General features: G+C 41.4%; 1 protein-coding gene across 40 annotated transcripts in view; it reads right to left on the bottom strand.

Annotated features, from left to right (window-relative positions):
- Positions 1-22,870, bottom strand: part of CLASP2 (cytoplasmic linker associated protein 2) — a 143,961-nt gene extending 121,091 nt beyond the window's left edge. For all 40 annotated transcript variants that reach the window (XM_064419082.1, XM_064419152.1, XM_064419091.1 and 37 more), the window contains exons 1-2: positions 22,674-22,870; positions 11,154-11,232 (exon numbers count right to left, since the gene is read on the bottom strand). In XM_064419082.1, the coding sequence (XP_064275152.1) occupies positions 11,154-11,232; positions 22,674-22,868 (274 nt within the window). In that variant the 5' untranslated portion in view covers positions 22,869-22,870. The remainder of the gene's footprint in view (positions 1-11,153; positions 11,233-22,673) is intronic.
- Between the last annotated feature and the right edge of the window lie 2,170 nt (positions 22,871-25,040).

Raw genomic sequence — 25,040 nt, 5'->3', positions numbered from 1 at the left:
AAGTGATTTTACCAGTACTTAATGATTTTATAGTAATAACTAAACAATAGATTTGCCAGCAAAATAAAGGGAACAGAATCATACATTTTGAGGAGGTTTCCAGAGTCCTCTGTTCCTACATGAAAAACAGCAGCCATTTCTGTACCATGATTGTTACTGACAAACACACAGCTGAAGTTGGAATTTCGCCTCCTGCGATAGCTGAAGGCTTTCTTAGTGTCCTAATCTGAGTATTTAAATCTACTAGTTCTGGATAGTCCACTGACATCTTCAGCCACCATTATCATGGTGTTGTTTTTTCATCTATCTTCTCTACTCTTTTGCCCCTGAACAAATTAGTACAGCTACTTTCATTTTACAGTTTGAAAAGAAGAGTCTGGGGGTTTTTTGTTTGGGTTGGATTGCCATTGTTTTGATAGTGTGGGACTTTGTCTTTATGGATTTGGTTTTTAAGGGGTGTTTCTGTTTTGTTTGGTGGTTGGGTTTGGTTTTGGGGTTTTTTTTCCCATTTTGTGAACAGAGAAAAAAGTCCAGAACTTAAGAAGTTATTTTTGGGAGTACACAGCTGACCACTCCCATGAACTTCCAATCCCTCATATACCTTTGTAATTGAGCGATTGTATATGAAAAATGTAATACTGATTACATTTTTCTTGCCAACAGTACTTTCCCTGTCCATTTTCAGCACTTCTGAACTAACCTTGTCCCCATGCCTTACACTACTAGTGATATCTCTACACTGACCTGACTGCTGGGCAGCTGAAGGCAATTCTAGCTTTACAGAGAAGGAAACAAACACAGCCAGTGCCAGTTCTGCGGGAACACGGCTCCTTTGTGACTAATTAGCACTCTGAGTCATCTGACGGAGCTGCAGATACCAGGGCTCTGCTCAAATCACCAAGGCAAGCACAGAGAAAAGCTATGAGAAGCTGCTGAACAGAGATGAGGTCACCAAGTTAAACTAAGCTATGACACAGTCCACAGATTTCAGTGTGTGCAGCTACTGAACATACCAGCCTTTGCCACTCCTGGAGCTCTGACAGAGGGAGAACACGCTGTGGGAGGGCCAAAGGCTTGGCTTTTTTCCCCCTAAAACTCAAGTTTCTATAAGACCCCATATAAGGCATGATACATTCTATTTGCACAAGACAAAAGAAATTAGGCTGTTGAATGCTGGCAACCACCAGCTGGGTTCCAGTGTGGCTGTTCATCTTTTCTGTCAGAATAAGCTCCAACAGGAAATCATTGGAAGTGGGGTTTCCTATTGATCAAGTTTCAAAACTGAACATCATTTTGGCTGCTACTTTTCCTTTAAGATGCACAAGCTTTCTCACCAGCATTATCAAATTAGTGTCCCTCTTTATACTGCAATGCATAACAAATACATCTATTTGGTTGTTCCTGGCATCAGCCTGCAAACTCAACAATCTCAAACAGGTGTCAGAATTAAAAAAAGGGTGACAAAGAAGAAGTAGGACTATACATAAAGGCTGTATTCAATGTGGTAGCCTCCTAAAAAATTACTCAGTGAGGTGTATAATTTGTCACATGCAGTCTGGACTGAACAATCCTACTGTTTTATATTAACCTTGTCCATCTTTTATCTTCTGTTACCTAGATTCTTAAATTATTTCAAATGGATTTTGGAAAACCTAATAACATATGACATCTTTCTGTTATTTATTTCTGCTGATAGGCTGAGAAAAAAACTACACTAAATTTAGGAGACAGTGATTCCTTTTGCAGCTGTTGTTTATTTTTTGTGAAGCACTGTATTTCATTCAACTTGCCTTTTCACCACGTTTTAGCATATTGTCAAAGCTTCTTACCATTTCCAGCCACTCCTGATGTTTTCCTGTTAAGATTTCTACATTGCAGAAATCTCATTCTCCTGAGGATTTCCTGTTAAGATTTCTATATCACAATTTTACAGTTTTTGATTACAGAAGAAAACCTAAAAGTTTAGCAAAAATATTCCATAGCAGACATTAATTCTACCAGATCTACCTCAAACTGACCTGCTATTTCATAGAGTCATAGTATATTCTGAGTTGGAAGGGATCCATCAGGATCATTGAGTCTGATCCTGGCCCTACACAGGACACCCCAAGAGTCACACCATGTGCCTGAGAGCCTTGTCCGAACGCTTCTTGAGCTCTGTCATGCTTGGTGCTGTGACCACTTCCCTGGGAAGCCTGATCGGTGCCCAGCCACCCTCTGGGCAAAGAACCTTTTCATGATACCCAACATAACTGCTCCTAGCTCAACTTCAGGCCACTCCCTCAGGTCCTGTCACTGCTCAGCACAGAGCAGAGATCAGTTCCCTCCCCTCCTCTTCCCTCAGAAGAAGTTGCAGACTGCAACGGGCTGTCTCCTCAGTCTCCTCTTCTCCAGGCAAAACAGACCAAGTGACCTCAGCCACTTCTCACACGGCTTCCCCTCCAGACCCTTCACCATCCTTGTTGGCCTCCTTTGGACACTCTCTAATGACTTCATGTCTTTTTTTATGTTCTGGTGCCCCAAACTGCACTCAGCACTTGAGGTGAGCCCACCCCAGGGCAGAGCAGATGGGGACAACCACCCCTTTTAGCTGGGTGACAATGCTGCGCATTTACATCTGAGCTGCTATTTATGCCCTTTTCCTTTCTGCTATATCCACAACAGAGTTTATTATCCCATCAGTTTCTTTTTCCATTGCCTTCATTCTCTTATTTCAGTAAATCTGAATAAATTTTCCTTTATCCAAATTCATCAAATAATTTTATGACCACTAATTGGGACAGTAGATGCGAGTTAAGGCCAAAACCAGCCATCAGAGTACAGCCTGAGAGATTAAATATTTATTTCCTCTACTAGGATTGAAGATGATAAAACAAGTAAATTGCAAAAATTGCCTACAATAACACAGAATGTATTTTTCAAAACCTGAGCATTTTAACTATATAACCCCTGCAGCAAAGAATGCCATGGGTAGCACAAACAATTTCCTTCTGTTAAACTTTAATAAGAGTTCCTTCTGGAGCTTTTCAGTTTGTATTGTTGCTTTTTCTTCTCTTCTGACCACTTACACTTGCTGCTCTTTATATACCTGTGCTCATTTTAAATCTCAGGTCTACCTATTTCTATGAATCAACTTTAGATAGTCCATTATTGCAGGCTTAGAAAAAAAGCATTAAACAAAAAAGAATCTTTACTGAAGAAACGTTACCAGTGTTGGCAAAAATTCTGTTACTAAAAAGAAAAGTCTTTGAGGACAGAAAGAGATTAAACCTAGGCAGCAATATCTTCCTTGTTTCCTCAGAAACCTTGCAGCTCAGGCAGCAGCATTGAACAGCTGTCATTAAAAAGGAGGGAGGGAAAGAGCTGCCTCTGCCATTAGGGCACAGGAGAGAAAGGCATCCCACAGAGGCTCCTACAGGGCCAGCCTGACAGATCCATGTGGTCAAGGGTTACTTCTGAGCAAAGAATCATAAGCAGGCTCTTAGAGAGGGCCTCAGTGCTCACCTCCTCAACATAGTCCTGACCAGTTTAATCAACAGCAATTTCAGACACTAATGTGCTTCTTGGGGTCTCTCCAGGAGCTAATTAAGAAAAGCATTAGTGGGATTAATGACACATACTGTTCATCATCAGTAGCAGAGAGGAAGAAACAAAAGCTTTTTTCATATGATCTATCCATGTGCCTATCAAGGTGTCAGTCTGAGGAACATGAGTACAGTCTTAAAGGCCAAAGAGTTTCAAGAGGTGTATTAAACCTGAAAGAAAACTAGAAGATTGAGAACAAATATTCATGCCATCTTCTGAAATTTTTGAACTCTAAGCTAAGTATTTTACTTAATTAGAATTAACTCGAATCAAGTAGAAATCAAAGAGGGCTAGGATTTCTCTAGTCTGAGTTAAAAGCACTGCATTTCTAGGTGTCATGAAGTGAAATGCCCACAGACAGCAAGCAAATGGCATCCTAAAACACAGACTATCACTCAGGCATGGATCACTTCAGGTAAAATGAATTCCAACTAGTAATAAACTCCAGCACTAGCCAGCCAGGACAAAAAAACAAACAAACAAACAAACAAACAAACAAACAAAAAAAAAAACCCAAAAACCACCAAAAGGCCTGCACAGATTTTTACTTTTTTCTTTTTAAACTGAAACTTCAGAGAATCTAATCACAAAGATGAAAAAAGTTGTGACTTTAATCAGTTATGACCTTCAGCTGTGAACATTAACTACAGAGGAAATCATAGAAAATTTAAGGATTTTCTGAGGTGTTGCAGGAAGTTAGAATTTTTGTTACATTTAAAAATAGAAAAGCAGCTATTATGAAGAAAAAATACAAATAATGGATTGTCCTCTAAATGCCTTTTCCAAAAAAGAAAAAAAAAAACCATGACACAGTCAGCATTTTATTGTTTAGTCAGCATTTTATTGCTAAAGAAAATCCTACAACAATCCAACACAGCTTTTCCTGAGGTCAGTAAGCTATAAAATGAAAAGGCAGTATCAGACAAAACACCTGACTTGCATTTAGATATAACAAGGCATCCTTGAGACAAGACATCTTTCATATAAATAGAAAAGCCTACTTTACTTTATCTGAACAACTCAGTGTCTTGAGTTATTTAATTTAATTTCCAAGTTTTCTCCAACAGCATAGCTTGGCCATTTTTTTAAGCAAAGACATGGAACAGATAATTTTGAAGGTCCTTTCCAACCTAATTATTCCAAGTTTTATGTTCAGTTGTTCTGTAAACACTTTTAATCTTGAATCCTCAACAGAACATGCCCTCAGTCTCAACATTTCAACTGAATTAATAAAAACAAAAAAATGAGAATAAAATTCAGTTGGGCACTAACACATGAAGATCCAGCATTTTTCCACATGTAGCTATCCATGGTAGCTCATTCGAATACAGTTCTTGGTCTTCATGGATCTTCAAAGCATTTCTCCATACCACATTAAAACCACTTATTAGAGAGTCACAGCTTGAATAAACTGCACACTCGAGTCTCTTCCACCCAAAAATTCAATCATTAAGAGAAAAAACAAAAACTTAAAATGTGGGTCACTTAAAAAAACCCAAAAACTTAAAATGTCACTTACTAAACGCTGATTTCCTCAAACAAATATTTCCAAATTCCTGGAACCAACTGCTTTCAATTCAAATTCACTCAAAAATTTAAGGCATGTTGCAAGCCCTTACAACTGCTTTAAAACACATCAGGTAACACAGAACCATTTAGGTCAGAAAAACTCTTTTAAGATCATCACGGCCAATCCAACACTGTCAAGGCCACTGCTAAACCATGTCCCTCAGTGTCACATCTACAGTACTTTCAAATACCTCCAGGGATGGTGACTCACCCTCCTCCCGGGCCAGTAACAGTGCTTGACAACATTTTTCCTCATATCCTCTCTGCATCTCCCCTGGCACAACTTGAGGCCACTTCCTCTTGTCATATCACTTGTTTCTTGGGTGAAGAGACTGACGTCCACCTTGCTACAAACTCTTTGCAAGTAGTTCCAGAGAGCAATAAGGTCACCCCTGAGCCTCCTTTTCCCCAGGCTACTAACCCACAGCTGTTCCTCACCAGCCTTGTGCTCCAAACCCTTCCCCAACCCCACTGTCCTTCTCTGGACATGCTCCAGTGCCTCAATGTCTTTCTAGCAAGGAGGAGCCCAAAACTGAAAACAGGATTTGAGGTGTGGCCTCACCAGTGCCAAGTACAGGGGACAACCACTGCCCTGGTCCTGCTGGTCACACTACTCCTGATACAGGCCAGGATGCCACTGGCCTTCTAGGCCACCTGGGCACACACGGGCTCACGTTCAGCCACTGTCAACCAACACTCCCAGGCGCTCCTCCTTTCGTGTAACCTAGGGTTGTTGTGACCCAAGTGCTGACCCTCAAACCACTGGCCTCAACCCGCTGCTCCAGCAGAGCTCTGCAGAGCCTTCCTGCAGATCGACACTCCTGCCCAGCTTGGTCTGATCTGCAAACTGTCTGAGTGTGCCTTCCATTCCCTTGTCCAGATAATGGATACAAATGTTAAACAGAACCAGCCCCAATGCTGAGTCCTGGGGAACACCACTCGCCACCAGTCACCAACTGGGTTTACCTCCACTGACCATCAATCTCTGGGCTCAGCCATCCAGCCAGTTTTTAAGCCACTGGAGAATGCACCCATCCAGGACATGAGCAGCCACACTTGCAGGCTTCATTATAACAATAAATTTGATGGAGTGTTTAAATTAGTCTGAGGACACTAATTTAAATGCTCTTCCAACACTTCTTGAAGCTACCTGATAAAAAATTTCAACACTTCAAATTTGTTTCACATGTTAATATATGGCACTACAACTACCTTCCAAAACTATTTTTTTCCCAGCGGTTTCTTTTCATAGTAAGATGAATTTGAAACTACTATTAAACATATCAACACATTACATATGGAGTTCTTGTGTGTAAAATGTGTATCCCTATTAAGACTTATACATACAGGTACATATACAAATATAGCCTGTCTTTTGCCATTTTAACTATCAATTACATTTCTTTAATTTTCAGGTAAGTACAGTATTTTGCAACATTTTGTACGGTTGTATGTAAAGCCTAATGTCAATACAGTTATGTAACAGACTAATGGACAGCTCAATATATGCAGAAAAATATGTCATGGTATAATACTGCACAGTAAAACTGAAACAGATTCTGTATACCTTTACTGTGTTCTTTCTTTTCCTTTTGACAATAAGAAGAGGGCCAAGTCATATTCACTTGTTTTAGAAAACAGAACTAAAAGTATGAGTAGACCCATTTCCCAGAAATCCTATCATCCAGACATATATGCCCATAATTCTAATAGTCTCTTTTATTTTGGATATATACGATTATTTTAATAATGTGATCACCTGGAAAAAGAGACTGTGATACAGTAATTATGTACTCTTATGTAACATCTCTTTTAATCACAGAACAAGCTGTAGTTTTAAATACCAAAAGAAGTAACCCTCAAACACTGCTTTATTTTTCCCAGAATACAGACATACAGTCTTATGAAAGAACACATACCCTAGTATTTATTACTTCCGAAGTATTTTCAAGGATCTTAAGTGGAAGCAGTAAAAGAAAGATTCCATATTTGTCTGTCTAGACTTCCAGAACACTGATGCCAGCTCCAGAGCACGCTCAGTGTGGTTAATCATAAAAGGATAACACCTTATAAGAAATTTAGTGCGACGTTAGATGGTTGCCTAGGAAACTGAATTAAGTCTCTTATCAGGCATTATACTTCAATACAAAGATCACTAACATGTTCTTTGAAATACTGGAAGGTATCTGCCCTACCACTGTGGTATTGATTTTGCCCAAATGTAATTTACAGCATATATATAGGTTACAAAGAATGAAGTAATAGTAAAGCATTCATGTTTTTCACTTTATAGCAGAAGCCTGTAATGTTTAAGAGAGTGAAATATTCAGTGACATTAGCTGTCCTCTGCACTTAAGGAAATCCACCCACATCAAAACAGAACAGGAAATTAAATTGGCATGGGGTGTGAAAGGTGGAATATGTTTTCTCATATTGCAGTTGGATAATATATTATTATACTTCCACCATTTTACTGAGATCTGAATCAAGTATAAAAACATCTCAGAGTCACCAAAATGTTACACTATTTATTAAAAGAAAAATACGTTTAAGGTTGCAGGTATGTTGTAAGTTAAAACAACTATAAAAATGAAACTTCACCAAAAAACCCAGGATGCATTGTACTTAAAAATAGGCAGAGAACAAAGCAGGCAGGTATTTTACATCTATCCTCCTTTGTTACAGTCATGGTGCAATCCCTATTTTTTTTTGAGAATGCACATACCTACAATAGCTTACTGCAATAAATGAGAAGTTAACTATAGTTTGAATATTCCAAAGTAATAATTGAATTCCCTGCAAAAATTCTGTTATGTTTGCCATCAAAAGATAATATACTCACATCTACTTGACCAAAATAGAGAAAGTAAAAGCCTACCATATAAATTACTACTAAGATGGTCTGTGGGGCCCGAAGAACTTGTTACTTAGCTGAACTACTTTGCTTACAAATTTCCCAACATTTTCAAGCTTGATTCCATTATTTTTGTTTTCTCCTCCCATCACCTAAACCACTGCACATCTGCAGTACACTATTATATAGCTCATTAATAATATTCACATCAAAGAATCACTTAACTGGACATAATACAGTTAAAAAAAACCCAAACAACCAACAACAAAAAAAACCTAAAATGGCAGTTTGCATAGAATACTTGCTTCTTGTCAAATGTATAACTATGGATATGGATTGTATGAGGTTCAACAAGACCAAATACTGGGGGCCCTATTTGGGTCACAACCACCCCATGTAGTGCTACAGGCTAGAGAAGCATCTGGGAAATCAAATAAAAAGACAAAGTGGTACCTCAGAAGGCTGCAAGAGAAGAAGAAGGCTACAAACACCTGTGCAGAAGGTAACTCAGCTAACAGAGTGCATTTGGACTTACACACAGCTCTCAAGAAGGGGTCTTGCCCTAATGATAAAGGCATGCAGCAAAGATACTGCCCTGGAGAGTGGGCCCCAAATCCACCATCACTGCACAGGAAACAGGTTGTTGTACCAGACAGTCTCATGCATGTATTAGGTCAATTTCCAGAAAGCAGCTATGCAACAGAGGAATCTATAACCAATAATTACAAAAGTAATAGACAACAAATAAAAACAAATACAATTATGGCACTATGAATATATGCTGCCTCTCTGGTATGGTGTGACAGATATGGCTTCCTCAACTCAAATGCACCACAGGAGAAAGGAACTGAAAGGGCAAACAGTTGTATGCAAGAAACAGCTCCATTGTGTCTCTGAGCTGAGGCAGAGGGAGGGATAGTAGAGGACAGGCATGGAAGAGATCCATAAACAGAAACTGGCAGTCAGGAAGGTAAGAAATGTTGGCCCACCTCTCTAACACAAGCTCTAGCAAGCACTAAGTTTTTCAGTCCAAACAAGTTTTGCATACTTAAGTACTTCTACAGAACTCTGCAAAAGCCAAAGATCTATGTGGGTCAGAAATGTAACAGATAAAGCTGTAGGAAAACACAGTGACAGGGCAGAAACGGAAGATACCATGTGCTTCAGCTGGCCCTAACCTGTAAGACTGCTGACAACTCCTGCTGATGAAGGAGTTATCACTGCCTGTTTCTCCTGTCCTTACTTTCTTCTCAGGCATCTGCAAACAAATCACTGTCAAATACAAGTCTTTGGTCTGACTTACTGGAGTCAGATTACATTAGAAAACAAATCTGCAGAGTCAACAGAACATGATTTAGGAAACTCCTGGTTCTTGAAGTTTTCTTGAAGGAAGCAGTTCTCTGGTTCACAAATGTGCTTTTAATTATTCTCATAAGCCCTGGACTACATAAACCCCAGACACTTACAATAATGTTTTTATATTACTGCTTCACTGACAAAAACTGAATAATACTCCGATCTTGTTGTGAAACTTGGAGAGAGAGCTACCAATTGAGGAGAATTCATATCACTCTTTTTAAAAGTCACCTAAAATACTTTTTTCTGCCTTTCCTGAGACTAAGATTTCAGTGACTGTTAGGTTTGTTTATACAGAAGTTGATCACAAACAACAATAACTTGCATATTCTAGAGCTCTTGATTCTGGAGATGCTCTGAGGATCAGTTTCAGTTGAAAGCACTACTAATTAGCTTAAATGAAAAATACTTTGAAAATACATAGCTTCAGATGTTATGTGTGTTCGACAGTCACCCAGTGCCAGTACTCTCTCTTCTGTTTTTTAATATAAATACTACTGAAATTTAAATGTTCAATTTGCACATGGTCTCACTCAACTACTGTGACAAGAAAAGCTCAAACCAACAAGAGGATTTGCAAACTATTCACAGATAGTTCATACTTAAAACAACAGAGAAAAACCAAATAAGCTTCCCAACCCTCCTTTAATAATGTTACTGAAATTTTAGGTTTTAGAGAGTCTTAAAATAAAAATCAAAACTTAGCCAAACTCTGGAGCAAAAGAGTGTTTGTAGCTACAAATGGAGACTATTAAAAAATCAATACAGTGCATAGCACAATACGCCTCCAGTTCCCTTACACTGCTCCAATACAAAATTAACCAGCCAAAGAAAAGCTTTCTGCAACAAAACACATTTAAATGCTGTAGCACTCTACTGCAGTAGTTCCACAGAATACTAAAATACGCTTTCAATTAATTTAGTTACCAGCTTGTCATAAATTATACTTTGTATTCTTGAACTTTGAAATTTTATTTCAAAGCTCTTAATTACAAAACTAGACATGTAAAGAAGAGGAAGCTTGAAATTTTGAAGACAATTTTGAGATAGCTGGGGATCAGGAAAATGATGTAACTTACTCAAATTTTGGAAAAGGACATTCACTAGAAACTTCTGTCAAAAACAGCCAGTGCTATAAAACCAATGTTAATGTCCTAGTATCACTATCTCTTTTCAAAGCCATCAGCAAAATGAGTTGATTAGTGTAGTTTGCTTGTACCTCCCAGAAAAAAGGTCTCATACTGCAGCACATGTAGATCCATTAATCTGAAATTCATTTGAGTAAACATTTCACACAGGAATAAGAGTCAGTACTTTTTTTTTCATCCCATAAAAACTTTAGACTGCTAAAAGCTACAGTCGAGTTATCTAACAGGAGGTGGACCACATCATCCACAGGCTTTAGCAGACATAAAGCTCTGATTAAAATGATCTGCAAATAAAACCTTCCACCTTTAACACGTTAAAGATAATGCTTGTATTTCAATGCAAATTTTAGAGGACTGTCCCAGGGAGTGGTAAGCAACTATATAGCATGGAACTAATTACTGGAACGGCGCTCCTGGAACCTTTAAAAAAATCCCAACTACCACCTAAGAAATCAGTGACAAATAAATACTGACATGCTACTTACTATACAATTATCTCAATTCCAACACCAGTAAAATGCCTGCCAGTACATTATAATTAGCTCAAGACGTTTTCAACATGTTCCACTTCAGCTGCTAAGAGAGAGGGGGAAGTGTCTTTTACTGTTTGGTCTTAGGAAAAAAAGTTTTATTTCACTTACCAGTTCCTATATACGGCTTAAAGCGTCCTGATAGTCTGTCAACAAAGGCACCTAAAACATCTAATCCCAGCAGTGCTACCTGTTGAAACAAAAGCATTAGATATTATAAACCAGATCAATGAGGAATTTTTTAGAAAATATTGCAAGAAACTTAAACATAGAAATGCAAGCAGCTGAAAAGCTATCTTAGAGTTTCAGTTGAAGAGCTAATAATTTCTTCAAAGTTCCTATCAAGACAAAGTTATCAAGATTATCTTTGAAATGGATCAAGTTTATTTACATATACCAGAGCAATTCAGATTTTTTAATTCTTGTCTTAAAACAGAAGAAAATAAATATTAGAAATCCAGTGTTTTCCTATTTTCGACTACAAAACCCAAACAAAGATATAGTTTAAAGGTTTCCCAGATGCTAAGAGCTTACTTCTGGCCACTTAGCTCATCCACTGAGGTCATTACATCATTTTCCAAACTCCCTAAAGAAAATAATTGAGAAGCTAATTCTGCCTTCCCCAGTGGTCCAGACTAGACCATTTTTCCACCTACTTGTTAAACTAGGGAAGCTTAATTTTTCATTTACTCATTAAAAATAGTAACAAAGAACCCTCTCAAACCAAACACATACAACTAGAAAAACTAAACCAAAACAAAAACCAACTCAACCCACAACAATGAAAAAAAAAACCCAAACAAAAATTAAACCAAAACAGAAAAAAAAAAAGAAATGCAAAATACTACTGGAGTTTTGAGGAATTTCCCATCCATGAAGAGAAACCAGATGAGACAACACTATCCACTAATATAGAAACAATAACACAAACAGAAATTATCAGTTTGACAAAATTATTTTAATAAGTTGGGACACTTCTTTTGCTGCTTACTATCCTGCATATTGTTTCAAGACTTCCTTCTCTATTTCCTGCAATAGCTCATAAGGAACACCAGAACCTGCATTTTCACAACTTGTTGTTACCTCAGTTTGCTGCTGCCCATGAAGGTGCAAATGAAAAATCATTTGTCAAAGGAACAATCTCCTCGAGCTTGGATGTTCTTTACAGCTTTTCCTCCTCTTTACTTTCTATGAAGACATGCACTGCACATTTTTCCCCATGAACTCATGACTAGAATTCCTCTCCTTTATTAGCTGTTTATTTTCATAACATTTGGATCTGTATTTTTTGGACCCCTCTGTTTCCTTAAGATTTCTATCTGTCACAATTGTCCACACTAGGCAGAAGGCCAGAAGAAAATTTGACTGGATATGCATGTGATATACATGGCCCACGCACACAGCACGATATGAACCTTGTTTCCATAGGAAACTAGAAAAATAAGGTCCTCAAAAAACCTAGGATTAGAAGCAATGCCACAGTGAAGCTGGTTTTAATAAATTCAGTATTAGCACAACAGATCTTCTTTTAAAAAGGAGATATAAAACTTAGTTTGCAGTTAGTACAACTTACCTGGACACAATTCTATTACATACTAAAACATAGGACAGCATATATAAGTAGACGGCATCACCAGCTTAAATTAATATATTGCCAGCAAGTAACTATCTACAGATTAGGGAAATGGAAGTAAGCTAGTAACTTTCTTAGACAAAAAAAAAAAAAAAAAGAATATAAATTAGCTTTTGCAGTAACGTCAAGGCTTTCCACAAGGTTTTTCCTTTAATGTTATTCTCCAGCTTATCAAGCAATATGAAACCATAGTCAAAAGCTCTGTCAAAACCAGTGCCTGAAAGAAATAAATAAATTCCTTCTGGAGCCACAGTTTTCCTATGCTTCTGTTTCCTGACTACAAACCCACCAGAGACTTGCACTAACAATTTTAAGGTACCTTTGCATTCAAGTGTTTTGCACAAACAGGAGCCTTTTCAGCTGTAAAGATATGTTTTTAAAAGTCTCTCTTTTCTCCACACGTTTGATTATCTTTGCAAAATCTGTCTCAAAGACTTCCATCCTCTTGAAGAACAGCAACTCAGAAACTTCGAACAAAGCACACATACATGAAGCTTTACCTCATGCAGAGTCTTCTGTGGTCTGCAACTTTGAAAATGTAACCGGTATGAAAAGTCACAATAACTGAAGAGTTAAAATATTAGCATGGCCACAAGCTGAAGTACTGGAAAACTGCTCTAGCTACAAAATTTGCTTTCATTCCACCATTCCACATCACAAAACAAGTCAACTGAACCACACTACAGAGGATAGCAAGTGAATTACCACCTGCTGGTTTGGTAAATCAGTTTTAATATTTCTCTGTTCTGATACACAATGCTCAAACATCATTCAAAAAAAAAAAATTGAGGCAGAACTTAAGAGGTTCTGCAGAAGACCTGCAACAAAGAGGTTCCAAGTTCTGAGGCACTGTGTGGGACCATTTACCAATACAGGCTCTCCACTATCAACAGAAAAACCTTTCACCAGCATCACAGCTCTTTCCCCAACAGCTCCAATGAAGGATGAATGCCTTCTGGGATCAAAATCAATGGATTTGTTTCTTACTCTGCATTCATTAAGCCCTTTGCTTGCTGTCTAGAAAGAGCCTTTGTATGTTGAGACTGATTCATCAGCTCACCATTGTTTGAAGCATTTAAACAGTGCTTTTAAAGTTCATAGGGAAAAAGAAATTTAGGCTCATTTGAACTGGAGTTGGTTATTTGCTGTTCTTTAACAAGCCAATATTAAGCCCATCCTTGACTTCTCAGATCACAACAAAGTTGACAAACCAACTGAGAAATATTTTATCTGTTCTGGGTAAAAAAAGGACCAGACTCTTTAGTGAAATCAAGACGTTCCAACCAAAAAATGATTATGAATAGAACCAGTGATTAGTAATTGAGCCTATTCTTCCTCTGCAAGCTTGTTTTTTTTCCAGCTCTCCTGCACACACTTCCCAGCACTGCCCCAGCCTTTCTGTGGACAACTTCCAGGCACCTAAGTTTTCTCCTAGAAAAAGAAATACTGTTCTTCAAACCATACCTGGATAACCATGCATGTTTATTGTTATTTTCATTATGATTCTGTAATTTCCCATTCCTGTGGGGGACAGCTAGGGGCAGAACACTACCAGGAAAACATCTCTACTTGTGCAACTTGCCAAATGACCTTAATACAAATGTCCTTGGATTTGGTCATAGGATCTCTGAACTGTACATGGAAATATGGATTCTGTAGAAGGGGATCTGTGAACTAGTCATGAGAATCTAATGGGGGAATTATGGAGGTCCCTATCTGGAATTCCAAAGAATGAAGTTAAGGCATTGGACTTCCTGTCACCATGGGGACAGCTGTGGTATCACTAACAATTACTGACAAACAGGACACAACATGCCAAACAACTACGCCCTGCAAGAGCAAGCATTGTTCCAGTGCTGCACTGCTGGAACAAGACTTATGCAAAAACTTCATGGGATGGGGTTTTTTTGAAGTATTGTCAGCCAAGACACAAGGTTCACTTTCTTAATTCTCGTAATCTCAAGAACCTTGCAAGCAGCTCAATGTGAAACAAAAATATTTATGTTTGTGCAGTATCTTGTACTTCACTTCTTGAAGTCTCATATTCTTAGTTCTCTCTACTCATCTTTCAGGACACACTTCTGCTCCCCTATTCCATACTTCTTGCTCCCTTTACTGTTTCCCACTCCAATTCTATCCACTTCCCCCATTCTGCAGAGATCTACCCATACTCCATTCCCTCTCTTAACTCAAAAGCTTGCAGATACTTAAGCATGTCCTTGGCCTCGTGAGCAAAAGGACGCTTCTATTTTTCTAGGTCATTTCTTCAACCTGTGTGGTTCTTCAGCCCCAGCCATGACATTCTCCCTGCCACTCAGCAGCAGTTGGACAGCTGCCTCTGCTGACAGAAGCCAAAACTGCAGTCCCAGCTGCACACACATCATCTATACTGTTAGATATTTTAGCTGCCAAGAAAGCATTATTTCCATTCTCTTGCTTCTTTCACCTTCAAGAGCACTAATGACACACTTCCAACAGTATGATTTTTTTTTAACACATACCACATCACATGGCAAGAAGAGAGCAGAGTTGCTGGCATGTAACAGTCTTCAAGCTCCAGAACTGGAGTCCAAGTTCATTAGCAAATGCAGAGCCCTTTCTACCTAAAAACACAAGGCTACCGCCTTCAAAATTATGTTTTGCAACTATACTTCGGACTACAAGGTAAGATTCTCCTACGTATCCCATCTTTGCTACTCTTAAACTACTTATCAGCTGCAACCTCACTGTCTCAAGAGGGGTATAGACTATCAAACTTCTGATAACCTTCCCTTCACAAATCTCCTGTGATGGCCAACCACAGAACATTTCAGTGACGCAGTGCAAGCAACCACACTACCAGAGGATTGCTGAATGAATCACCCGTATTTATCTAGAGAGTGACAAGTGCATTTCTGTACTGAAAGGCTTGGTTTCTTCAGGGGGACCTCCCAACAGGCACAATTCTGGGATGTCCCTGTTATGTTGACCTCTCCTGCACTGCAGCCAGAACAAGCAAGAGAAGTGCTCTCAAAAATTTTAGAGGGTATTTTAAAAAAAGGATATATGCTTTAATTTCGTTTCCCCAAGTTGGGAACTTTAGCTTCCTATCTTGTCTGCCCACATTAATTAAGAAACATTTTGCCAATTCTGAAGAACACATTTATGTAACACTCAAAATGATCACTGGAAAAAAAAACGTTTACAACCTTTTGTTATTTCAAAATTTCTCATCATCTTCAAACTGAATTCAGACTGCAAGTGTAATCTCCAAACTCTTCTGTATTATGTGGACAATACAGTATTCTAAAATTTGTGTACTGCCTCCAGCTTGATGCATTACAAGAACATCTCCAGTTTACTTCACATGTGCATTAAACATTCTTCCCTTATCTACTGTAAGAAATTTTTCATAAATATTGTTCCAAGGACTGTGCGCAAAACCCAGAAGCATATGATGCAGCAACACTTGACACCGTAAGACTTTTTTTTTTGAGACTGTCTGGCTAAAACTTTATGTGCTGCACTGGAAAATACTTCAAACAGAGCCTCTTTAAAAGCAAGACTCAGTGGGAAGACAATGAGATGTATGGTATTTCTCTTTTGAATAAAAAATTAATTAAAAAACATCAACTTTTTTTCCCCCAAAGATAAAATTGCAGTCAAAACCCTTTCTAAGCACATTGATGGTGCAAAACAAAGAAGCACTTTATTTTAGGACTCAGTCCTTTCAAAAGAATTTAATTCTTTTTGTGCTCAAGGTCTCTTATTTCCTTTCCCATTTCCTCTTATTTAAATTGTATCAAACATACAGTGACCCCCATTCTCCGCTACTTACTCCCACCTCTGCACCAGCTCCTCCGCTGTGGGAAGAGAAGCATTCAGGCAGCCCACTTTAGGGAACCAGCCCAACAAATGAACAAGAGAAGGCATCTTCTGAGCTGTGTCTCCTCCCTGAGCCTCCTAGCTGGGCGGCCTGACAAGCACTCCCATCAGAGCAATGCAGGCATGACGCACCAGCACCACTCCTCAGCCAGGGACAGAAACTGCTTGAATCAGCAGCGCTGCTAAAATCACTCAGCTCACACACACCGACTGCTGCCAGCTCTGCTCTGAAGGATGCTCCTCTCCTCTTACACACTGCATACGGCTTGGAAAGGCTCTCTACCCACACCCAAATCAATCAAACCACAGGCTAAAATCGACAGTCCTGTTATCCCTCTTGACCTGCAGACATATTGGACCTGATGCACAGAAATCATGAATCAAATCAGCTTCCTGAAACACTGGAGAATGAATTGAACATTGACAAAACGTTAATTGCCTCAGGAACAACAGTGAGAACAGAACACCTGGCCACATGAGCAACAGAGCTGCTGTTTCAACAGTGAGTACAGTTAGCTGGATAACACAAACTGAAGCTGCAAAACAACTGAGAACTGTCAATTCCACCTCTGGAGGAGATGCCTGAGACTTTGAGACTATATATATTCCCCATTCCCAACTAAAGACCAGACAAAATTAATTTTAATCAAAATAATTAAAACTTCTTGGAAGTGTCCCTTGTCTTCAGGAGATCTGCTTGGCTATCTGGCTAATATTCCACTACACTTAATGTATCATGAAGAAAACATAAATATTACATTAAAAAATAGTAATTATTACTCAAGAAGGACTCAAATAATTGAGTTTGAAAACTAAAATTGGATTCACACATGGACAGGTCAAACCACATTATCATTACACAGAAAAAAGAAAGTAGCTCCCACACAGCCAAGATCAAACAAAACTTAAAGAAAAAAAAGAATGAAATTCAGCAAAGAGTTCAAAGTCAAGTATTTCTTCTTCAACAAAGACATTTAAATTACCAGCATATGCTAACAAAGACTAAGGAAATACAGGAATCAACACTGTAACTGAAAATAAAGGTTTAGCAGGGTCCTCTTTTATTCCATTTCTCTGTCCTGCATCTTGCAGTCCTACAACTCACTATGGTATTTGCCTTTTGTGTAGCATATGTTGGCTTGTGTTCAACTTCAGATCCCAAACAACCCACACATTTTCTTCCTAAGCTCTGCTAATACACACCCCACATCCTGCACTTGTGCATTCGGTTATTCGCAATTAGATGTGCAACCCCACATGTTTTATCTCTGAACTCTATTTTTTCACATCTCAGTATCTCCATTTTATTCAGGTAATTTTAAATCATAGGTTCCACCTCGCACACAGAGGTGCAATCAACCAAGTTTTAACTGCTGCCATCTCTTTGCAAGTACTTCAGACAAGCATCCTAACCACTTGTCTTTACCTATCTGCAAAATTACAGTTCAAATCTTCTCTTCTCTTCTGGAAATTGAAAGCTCCTCCTGCTGGCCTTTTGTCAAACTAAAGACAAACCAAAATTAATACTTGCCAAGCCAAGAAAATACAAAAATGCAACACCAACATTACTGGTATTTTAATATCTTTTGGTATTTGGCATTGAGACAAAAACCTCAGAAAAATCTCACTCTTCAAGATACACAGAATAAGAGAGAATTCCAAGGATTTGCCTAAAAGAAACAGTTTATCCACACTATCAGAGGGAGATAGAGTGAAATCAGATTTTCTTCTTCCCATGGCAAACAATCTGCTGCTCTGGCATAAAACTAGTGATTATTAATTAATTTTCTACTGCAGCTGAGGAATAAAACAAGCTACGATATTGACCATAAACGTAAAAAGTCCAAAAGTGACTTGCAATCACAAACATTCCTGATTACTCTTCTCATATACAATTACCTCAAAAAACTACCACCATTTTAGCCATAGTTTTTTGTTTGTTCCAACCAGGTGTGATTTGTTTAAAGAATCAAAAAGTAGCTTTATTGCTTAAAAAATAATTTCAGTGAGGGTAATTGTTCAATTTTCGTGCTCTTAAAAGACTCCACAACATGCTAACAGCCAAGAGTAGATTTGCAATGCTCTACATTAAAAACAGTATTTCCCCATCCCACATCTCTTCAGCAGGAGTTCAAAGCAGATTTCCAGATTACTTGAGCCAGACACAGAACAGTTTGAGTCACCAGACTGCACAGTTAGATAATCTTGTAATGATTTCAAGTGACTACTGAGCATGAGAGAGAACTCACAGATGTGTTAAAGAAAACTCATGTATACATAGATGAAGATCCAGGCTAACCCAGTAACGCCAGCAAACATCTATCAGTAGTACCACCCTCAGAATGGGTAACTCATTTACTGTTTGAAGTTCACCTGAGAGTCCAAATACAAACAACAGCACTGTTCCCATTTCCTGAGATTGCTAAATATTTCAGTTTGAGACCAAATACCAGCAGAATAATTCTATCACTCCTCTTAATAATTTGCATTCAACTTACCTACTCTTATTCCTCACAGCCTTGAGAAAACAGTTGAGGGAGGGGGGATAGGGACAGACATACACCCAAACCCCCAAATCTCTACATTGTAGAAGGAGAGAGATTAGACCAAACCAGTACAAAATAAACCAGACCACCAAGTAACCAATTTTCAGTTCAGTGAAGAACTTTTTTATTCTAGTGAAATACAAAATAAAAGTTTAAATTATGCACATTTTCCGTGTACTCCCTGTTGCTGCAAAGCTTTTAGGAGGCTTTGTAAGCCAATTCATCCCTGCATAGGCATCATAACTGAAGTCCTCATAATTCAACATTGACTCATCTCTCTCTAGGTCATTCCCTATATTCTGCAACCAATTTTCACTACAACTCTGCACCACCTGCAGATGAGTCAACACATTCTTAATCCCACCTTTTTGTTTTACCAGTAACTCAAGCTAGTAATTGTGTTTTCCACTTCAATGAGCTGGATGAACTCAGAAATTTTCCTATCTGCTCTCTCAGTTTGGAATTGCCAGGTTGTTTATTAAATAACTATTAAAGAGTTGCAAACTTCAGAACAGCAAACTTCAAAACTGTCTGTTTTATATGGCCAAAATCTTTTGGGGATGAGTTCATTCAACCTTGCTGATAACTACCCCACATTTAGAATTATAGAATCACTTAGGAAAAGGCCTTTAAGATCATTGAGTCCAGCTTGTTCTCTTTTTTCCCTACTCATTATCAAGCCTGTCAAACCAAGACTCTCTATTACTCCTCCTGAGTCTTTCCCTCCTGGTTACATGAGCCAAAAACTTTCTAGGGTGGCATATCATAGAAAGTTTTCTCTTCACAGGCACAGCTTAAGAGTTGAAACCAGAGCTCTCAGATCACACATCTCCTCTTTCAGTATAGTCAGCAGAATGCACTGCATGCAAGAACTGAGCATTTCAGTGGGAATAAAAAATATGGCACATTCAGGGCAAGTCACATTAGTTATCCCCTTATTATCTATACCCATCACCATGAGCAGAAATAATGCTCTCCATCAAAACTTCCTCCAGCATCCCCCACTTGTATCTCCAATTCATCTAGCTCAGCAGTTCTGAGTCTCCAGCCATTATCACTGCTTGTGATATCACCAGTCATGTCAACTGGGAAGGATTCATTACTTTAGGACTCTGGAGACTGGCAAGACCCTTAGCAAGACACAAAAGAAAGATGATAAGCAGAATTGTTAAGTGCTCTACGTATCCATTTCTCAGCAAAGGGTGACCAACAATGTGTTAAATAATACAGCAATCAAAAATCACTAGGTTTTTTGAGAAGACACATACGTCTGTGGCATTCACTACTTTCTATTGTTGAAGGCCTGAGTGTAATAACAAAATAGGATGCAACATTTAAATGTATAACATCTATGCTGGCATGAGACAAAATACTCAAGTAAAACACATGCTATTTTTCTAGAATATCAATCCTCATTTTGAAGCAGCACACGCTGGCAGTCACTACCACAGCCAGGAACACTGGTACTGATCGTGAGCAAAACACCCAAGATCTTGTGCTGTTGCCATTAATATAACCACAGAATCTTGCAAGCTGGAAGGGACCCACAAGAATCATCAAGCCCAGCTCTTAAGTGATGGCCCCTACAGGAATCAAACCCGTGACTAACACCATGCTCTAACATATGTGATGTGCTTTGAAATGCAATAAAGAGCCACCACTAAGCGGACACAGAGAAGATGTAACAAAAATACTTCAATGATTTTGCAAGCTGTCTTTAAAATTCTTGGAACTTGTAATACTCTCATTCTGTATGACTCTTTTCAGTGGTCCCCAGCCATGTAATATGGTCAACAGGCTCAAACTGAAACACAAAAGTGCTATCTGAACACAAGGGAAAAATTTCCTTGACTTTGACGGTGACAGAAGACAAGCTGCCCAGAGGTTGTGGAATATCCTCTGGAGATACTCAAAACCTACCTGGCTGTGATTCTGTGCAACCTGCTCTTAGTAAACCTGCTTTAGCAGGGAGGTTGGACTAGGGGATCTCCCTTCTGTGACTGATGCTTGTGGAGCACTGCATAGCTCTCATTCATACTACAGTCCAAACAGCTCAGGAGTTCTGTCACCTTACAACAACAGCAAACAAAATGTCTTGCACTACAAAAAATACATCTTGAAAATTGAATTTCCAGTCTTAGTGCCTAATTCTGTTAACTTACCAGTGCAGGAAGAAACTCTTACACGACCCTGTTAAGTAAGTAGCTACCACTCTTCATGAGAAAGAGTATTTTTAAAGAACTGTCTAGGTCTTGCACTAATCTATTTTTTCACCAACAGCTGTCCTCAGATGATGAATTTAAAGGTATATAAATTATATTTGTTCAGCACACGCTACTTCCTCAAGCTAACCCGACCTTTACTGACAAACATGCTTCCAAAATAAATAAATCATATGCACAAATGGAGTTAAGCCTTTATTATTTTCAGACCACAAACTCAGAAGTTGCTATGCGCAAACGCTGGCGGATTAAAGCCAGTGGAGGGAGAAAAAAAAAAAATCCATTTCAGGAACATACTGCCATTCGAGATTACTCTGCGCCCTCCTCCCGTGTCTCAGAAAACAGGGAAAAAAAGCGAGAACAAGCTCACTGCAGCGAGTTTAAAGGTGCAAAGTGCGAGCGGATCACGCCAGCAGCGCAGGGCGGAGCTGGCCGGCCGGCAGCGCCCCCCGGCGGCGGCAGCGCGGGCCTGCGCCGGCCGCGCACACGCACCGCGGGGAGGGGAACATTCAAAATAAATAAATTTTTTTTTAAATCGCCAGTGCCAGCACGATTGTCCTTGGCACTAAAACTGCGCTGTCAATCGCCTTATCGGCTGACCGACGTCAGAACAGCTCCCAAGTGTTAACGCTGTGCGAGGGAGTGATGGCTCTTTTCCCGTGGCTCCGTCTAAAAGACACACGCACACAGGAAAAAGCGAAACGTGAGTCATCATCGGGCCGCTGTGAGGATACCGTGTAACTTCCCAGGTACGGGAAAGTCACCTAAAGACCATACAAACAACTTTAAACTTACAGTGGGAGCCCCCAGGAAGCCAATTAGTCCTTAAATCGTCTAAAATACACACAGCGTGATACAAATCCGGCGGAGCAGCACTCTTTACGGCCTGCAGAAAACGATGGCAACCCCTGAAACACTACACCCAGGCACAGAGACCATGGAATGGGAGTGGTAGCGAGAAAAAAAATAAGAAAAATAATCATCAGCTATCTTGTTTCTGAGTAAGAAACACAACCCGAGCGTGTATTATAGTTGCGGGGGGAGGGGTGAGGGGATTTAACATTATGCCGTGAAAAAACACCTCAAATATAAACCAAAACCAAACCAAAACACCGCCTAGCCAACGATAAAGGCAAAACCAAACCCCCTATTACTGCTTCTTTAAGGACAGACGGATAGAAACAATAAAACATTAACCACCCTCCCAAAAATTCGGAATTCCCCTTTGTGCGGGAAGGGATAATACTGGCACAAATGTAGTTTTACTTCTGCTCTTACCTGATTAAAAAAGTAACCCGGGGCTCCGTACCTCCCTACCATGATGAATCATGGTCTTCCCGTACCGAGCCCCGCCGAGCAGCCTTACCTTGAAATTGCTGGAGTTGACCCACGCTGTTAATTCGTCGATCACTTTGTCAAGGCGCTGCTGGTCCTGCTCCAGATCGGGGGACCTCGCCGGGTCGCCCAGGTACTCCAGCAGCTCTTGGCCGACCTGCATCCTGCGGCCCACGTCCTTCTGCTGTACCTGCTCGCAGAAATAATCCATGCCGGCAGGCTCCATCTTCGGACGCTGCGGAAAAGTTTCTTCGTAGGCGAGCCGAGGGCCTCAGGCTCGGAAGCGCGGGCAGGGCAGGGCGGGCGGCGGGGGCGCGGACAGGCCTGCCGTCCTCATGGAGCCGCTCCCGGCGCTCCCCGCCCCGGCTCCGCGCCCGCCGCCCCCATGCGCACTCGCAGCCCCGCAGGGGGAAGCCCCCGGCGGGAAGGGAACGCGGCGCTCGGTGGGAGCCGCTTACTCCTGCTCAGGGCTTTCCAGCCGCCTCCGCGCCGTCCCGAGGGATCCCGACAGGGCTCCCCGCCGCCGCCCCTCCTCCTCCCCCGCCGGGGAACGGGAAATAGAGCTCGAGCACCGGCGCTGCGGCTGGAGGGGCTCTCAGGCACGCCGGCCGCGGGCTCGGGGGGTCCCCCGGGGAGTGCTGCCACCCCCGCTGGCTCTGCCTCCTCTCCTCCCGCCCGAGGACAGATCTGCGGGCCGCCTCTCACGGGCACCGCCGAGGCGGCGGCGAACCTCTCACGCTCCTGACGCCGCGGCCTCCGGCCCCTCCTGCCCGCCCGCGGGGCGGCTCCCAAACTTTCGTCCCGGCGCGTCTCAGCGCCGCCCGCTGCCCTCCACCGTGGGCCGTGAGAGACCCCCAGAGAGCCGCTCACGCTTCGCCGCGCCTTCCCCCGCCGGGCTCCGCAACGGCAGCGCCGCCTCCGTCCCGTGGAAGTTGCGCCTCCCGCCGCTGCCGCCCCGGCCGGCGCCAGGCGGACACACCGGGCGTGGCCCGCGCGGCCCCGCCTCCCGCCGCGGCTCCCGCTTCCCCTGGGAGAGCGCTGCGGCGGGGCGGATGGATGGCTGGAGATAGATAGATAGATGGATGGATGGATGAACGGACGGACGGACGGACGGACGTAGGACGGGCAGTGCGCGCTCCCGCCGGGCGCTCCCCCGGGACCCTGCGGGTCGTGTCCGGCGGCAGTGGGAGGCGCATGCGCTCTCCGCCCCGCTGATCGCCGCGGAGCCGGTCCGGCGCTCTTGGGGAGAAAGGGAAAGTGTTGGAAGAGCCGGGGAAGAGGCATGAAAGATGCTGGGATGCTTCGGTGCTCTCTTGCCTCTCTCCCTCCCCAGTCCGAGCGCGGTCCCGGCTTTGCCTAGCGCTGCCCTGTAACCCCTCCCGCCTTGCTCAGTGCCCAGGTGTAAGGTGGGGAGATCACCTTGGAGCCATCCCAGTACTCCCGGTGTGGTTGGCTCTGCAGCGTTGCTGTCCGCAAAATCGAGTTCCTTATCCGGAATGCAACAGCACCCCAGAGGGACACGGATTATTAAATTCAGAGTTGCACAAGCCTGGGTGCTCAGTGCTATTCCATAAATCCAGCACAACCCATCGGACTTTCCGCACTGTTACTTACACAGAATCACTGAATCACGGTTGGGGTTGAAAGGGGCCTCTGGAGATCATCTAGTCCAACCCCAAGCCAAGGCAGGATCACCTAAAGGAGATAACACGGGCACACGTCCAGACAGGTTTTGAATGTTTCCAGAGGGGGGGATTCCATGAACTCCCCGGGAAGCCTGGTACAGGGCTCCACTACATTCAACATAAACAAATTCTTCCTCATGCCGAGCTGAAATTTCTTGTGTTTATTTTATGGCCATTGTTTTAATTTATGGCCCTTGCTCCTCCTCCTGTCTGTGGGCACCACCAAAAAGAGTCCAGCACCATGCTCTTGGCACCTGCCTTAGAGATATTTATCTGCATTAATGAGATCCTCCTTCAGTCTTCTCTTCTCTAGACTAAACAGGCCCAGAACCTGCAGTCACTCCTCATAAGAGAGATGCTCCAGACCCCTAATCATCTTTGTGGCCCGTTGCTGGACTGTCTCCAGCAGCTCCTTTCTTGTGCTGAGAAGTCCAGAACTGCACATAGATGTGCAGTTGAACTGGACGAACTGTTGTTCATGGATGGCAATTTTCCGAGTAAAGCCCCAGCATGGCTGACCCACATGCAGACTGCCAGGAATCCACTTGAATTAAAACAGAGACCCTTAAGTGAGGGGCTGGGATTTTAGGTGTTGTTTCAGGGCCAGTTTAAACTGGTCCAAGTCCCCTTGAAGGTGGGAAAGGCAGCCGTGTCTTCATCCCTCTGCATTGGCCTCTGTGGCCTCTGAACGTACAATTATGGCTTTCACATGC

Source organism: Passer domesticus, chromosome 1 (assembly GCF_036417665.1).
Source record: "Passer domesticus isolate bPasDom1 chromosome 1, bPasDom1.hap1, whole genome shotgun sequence".
Classification (NCBI taxonomy): Eukaryota; Metazoa; Chordata; class Aves; order Passeriformes; family Passeridae; genus Passer; species Passer domesticus.
Note: the sequence above shows the minus strand (reverse complement) of the source record. Positions and strands in the feature narration are given on the sequence as shown.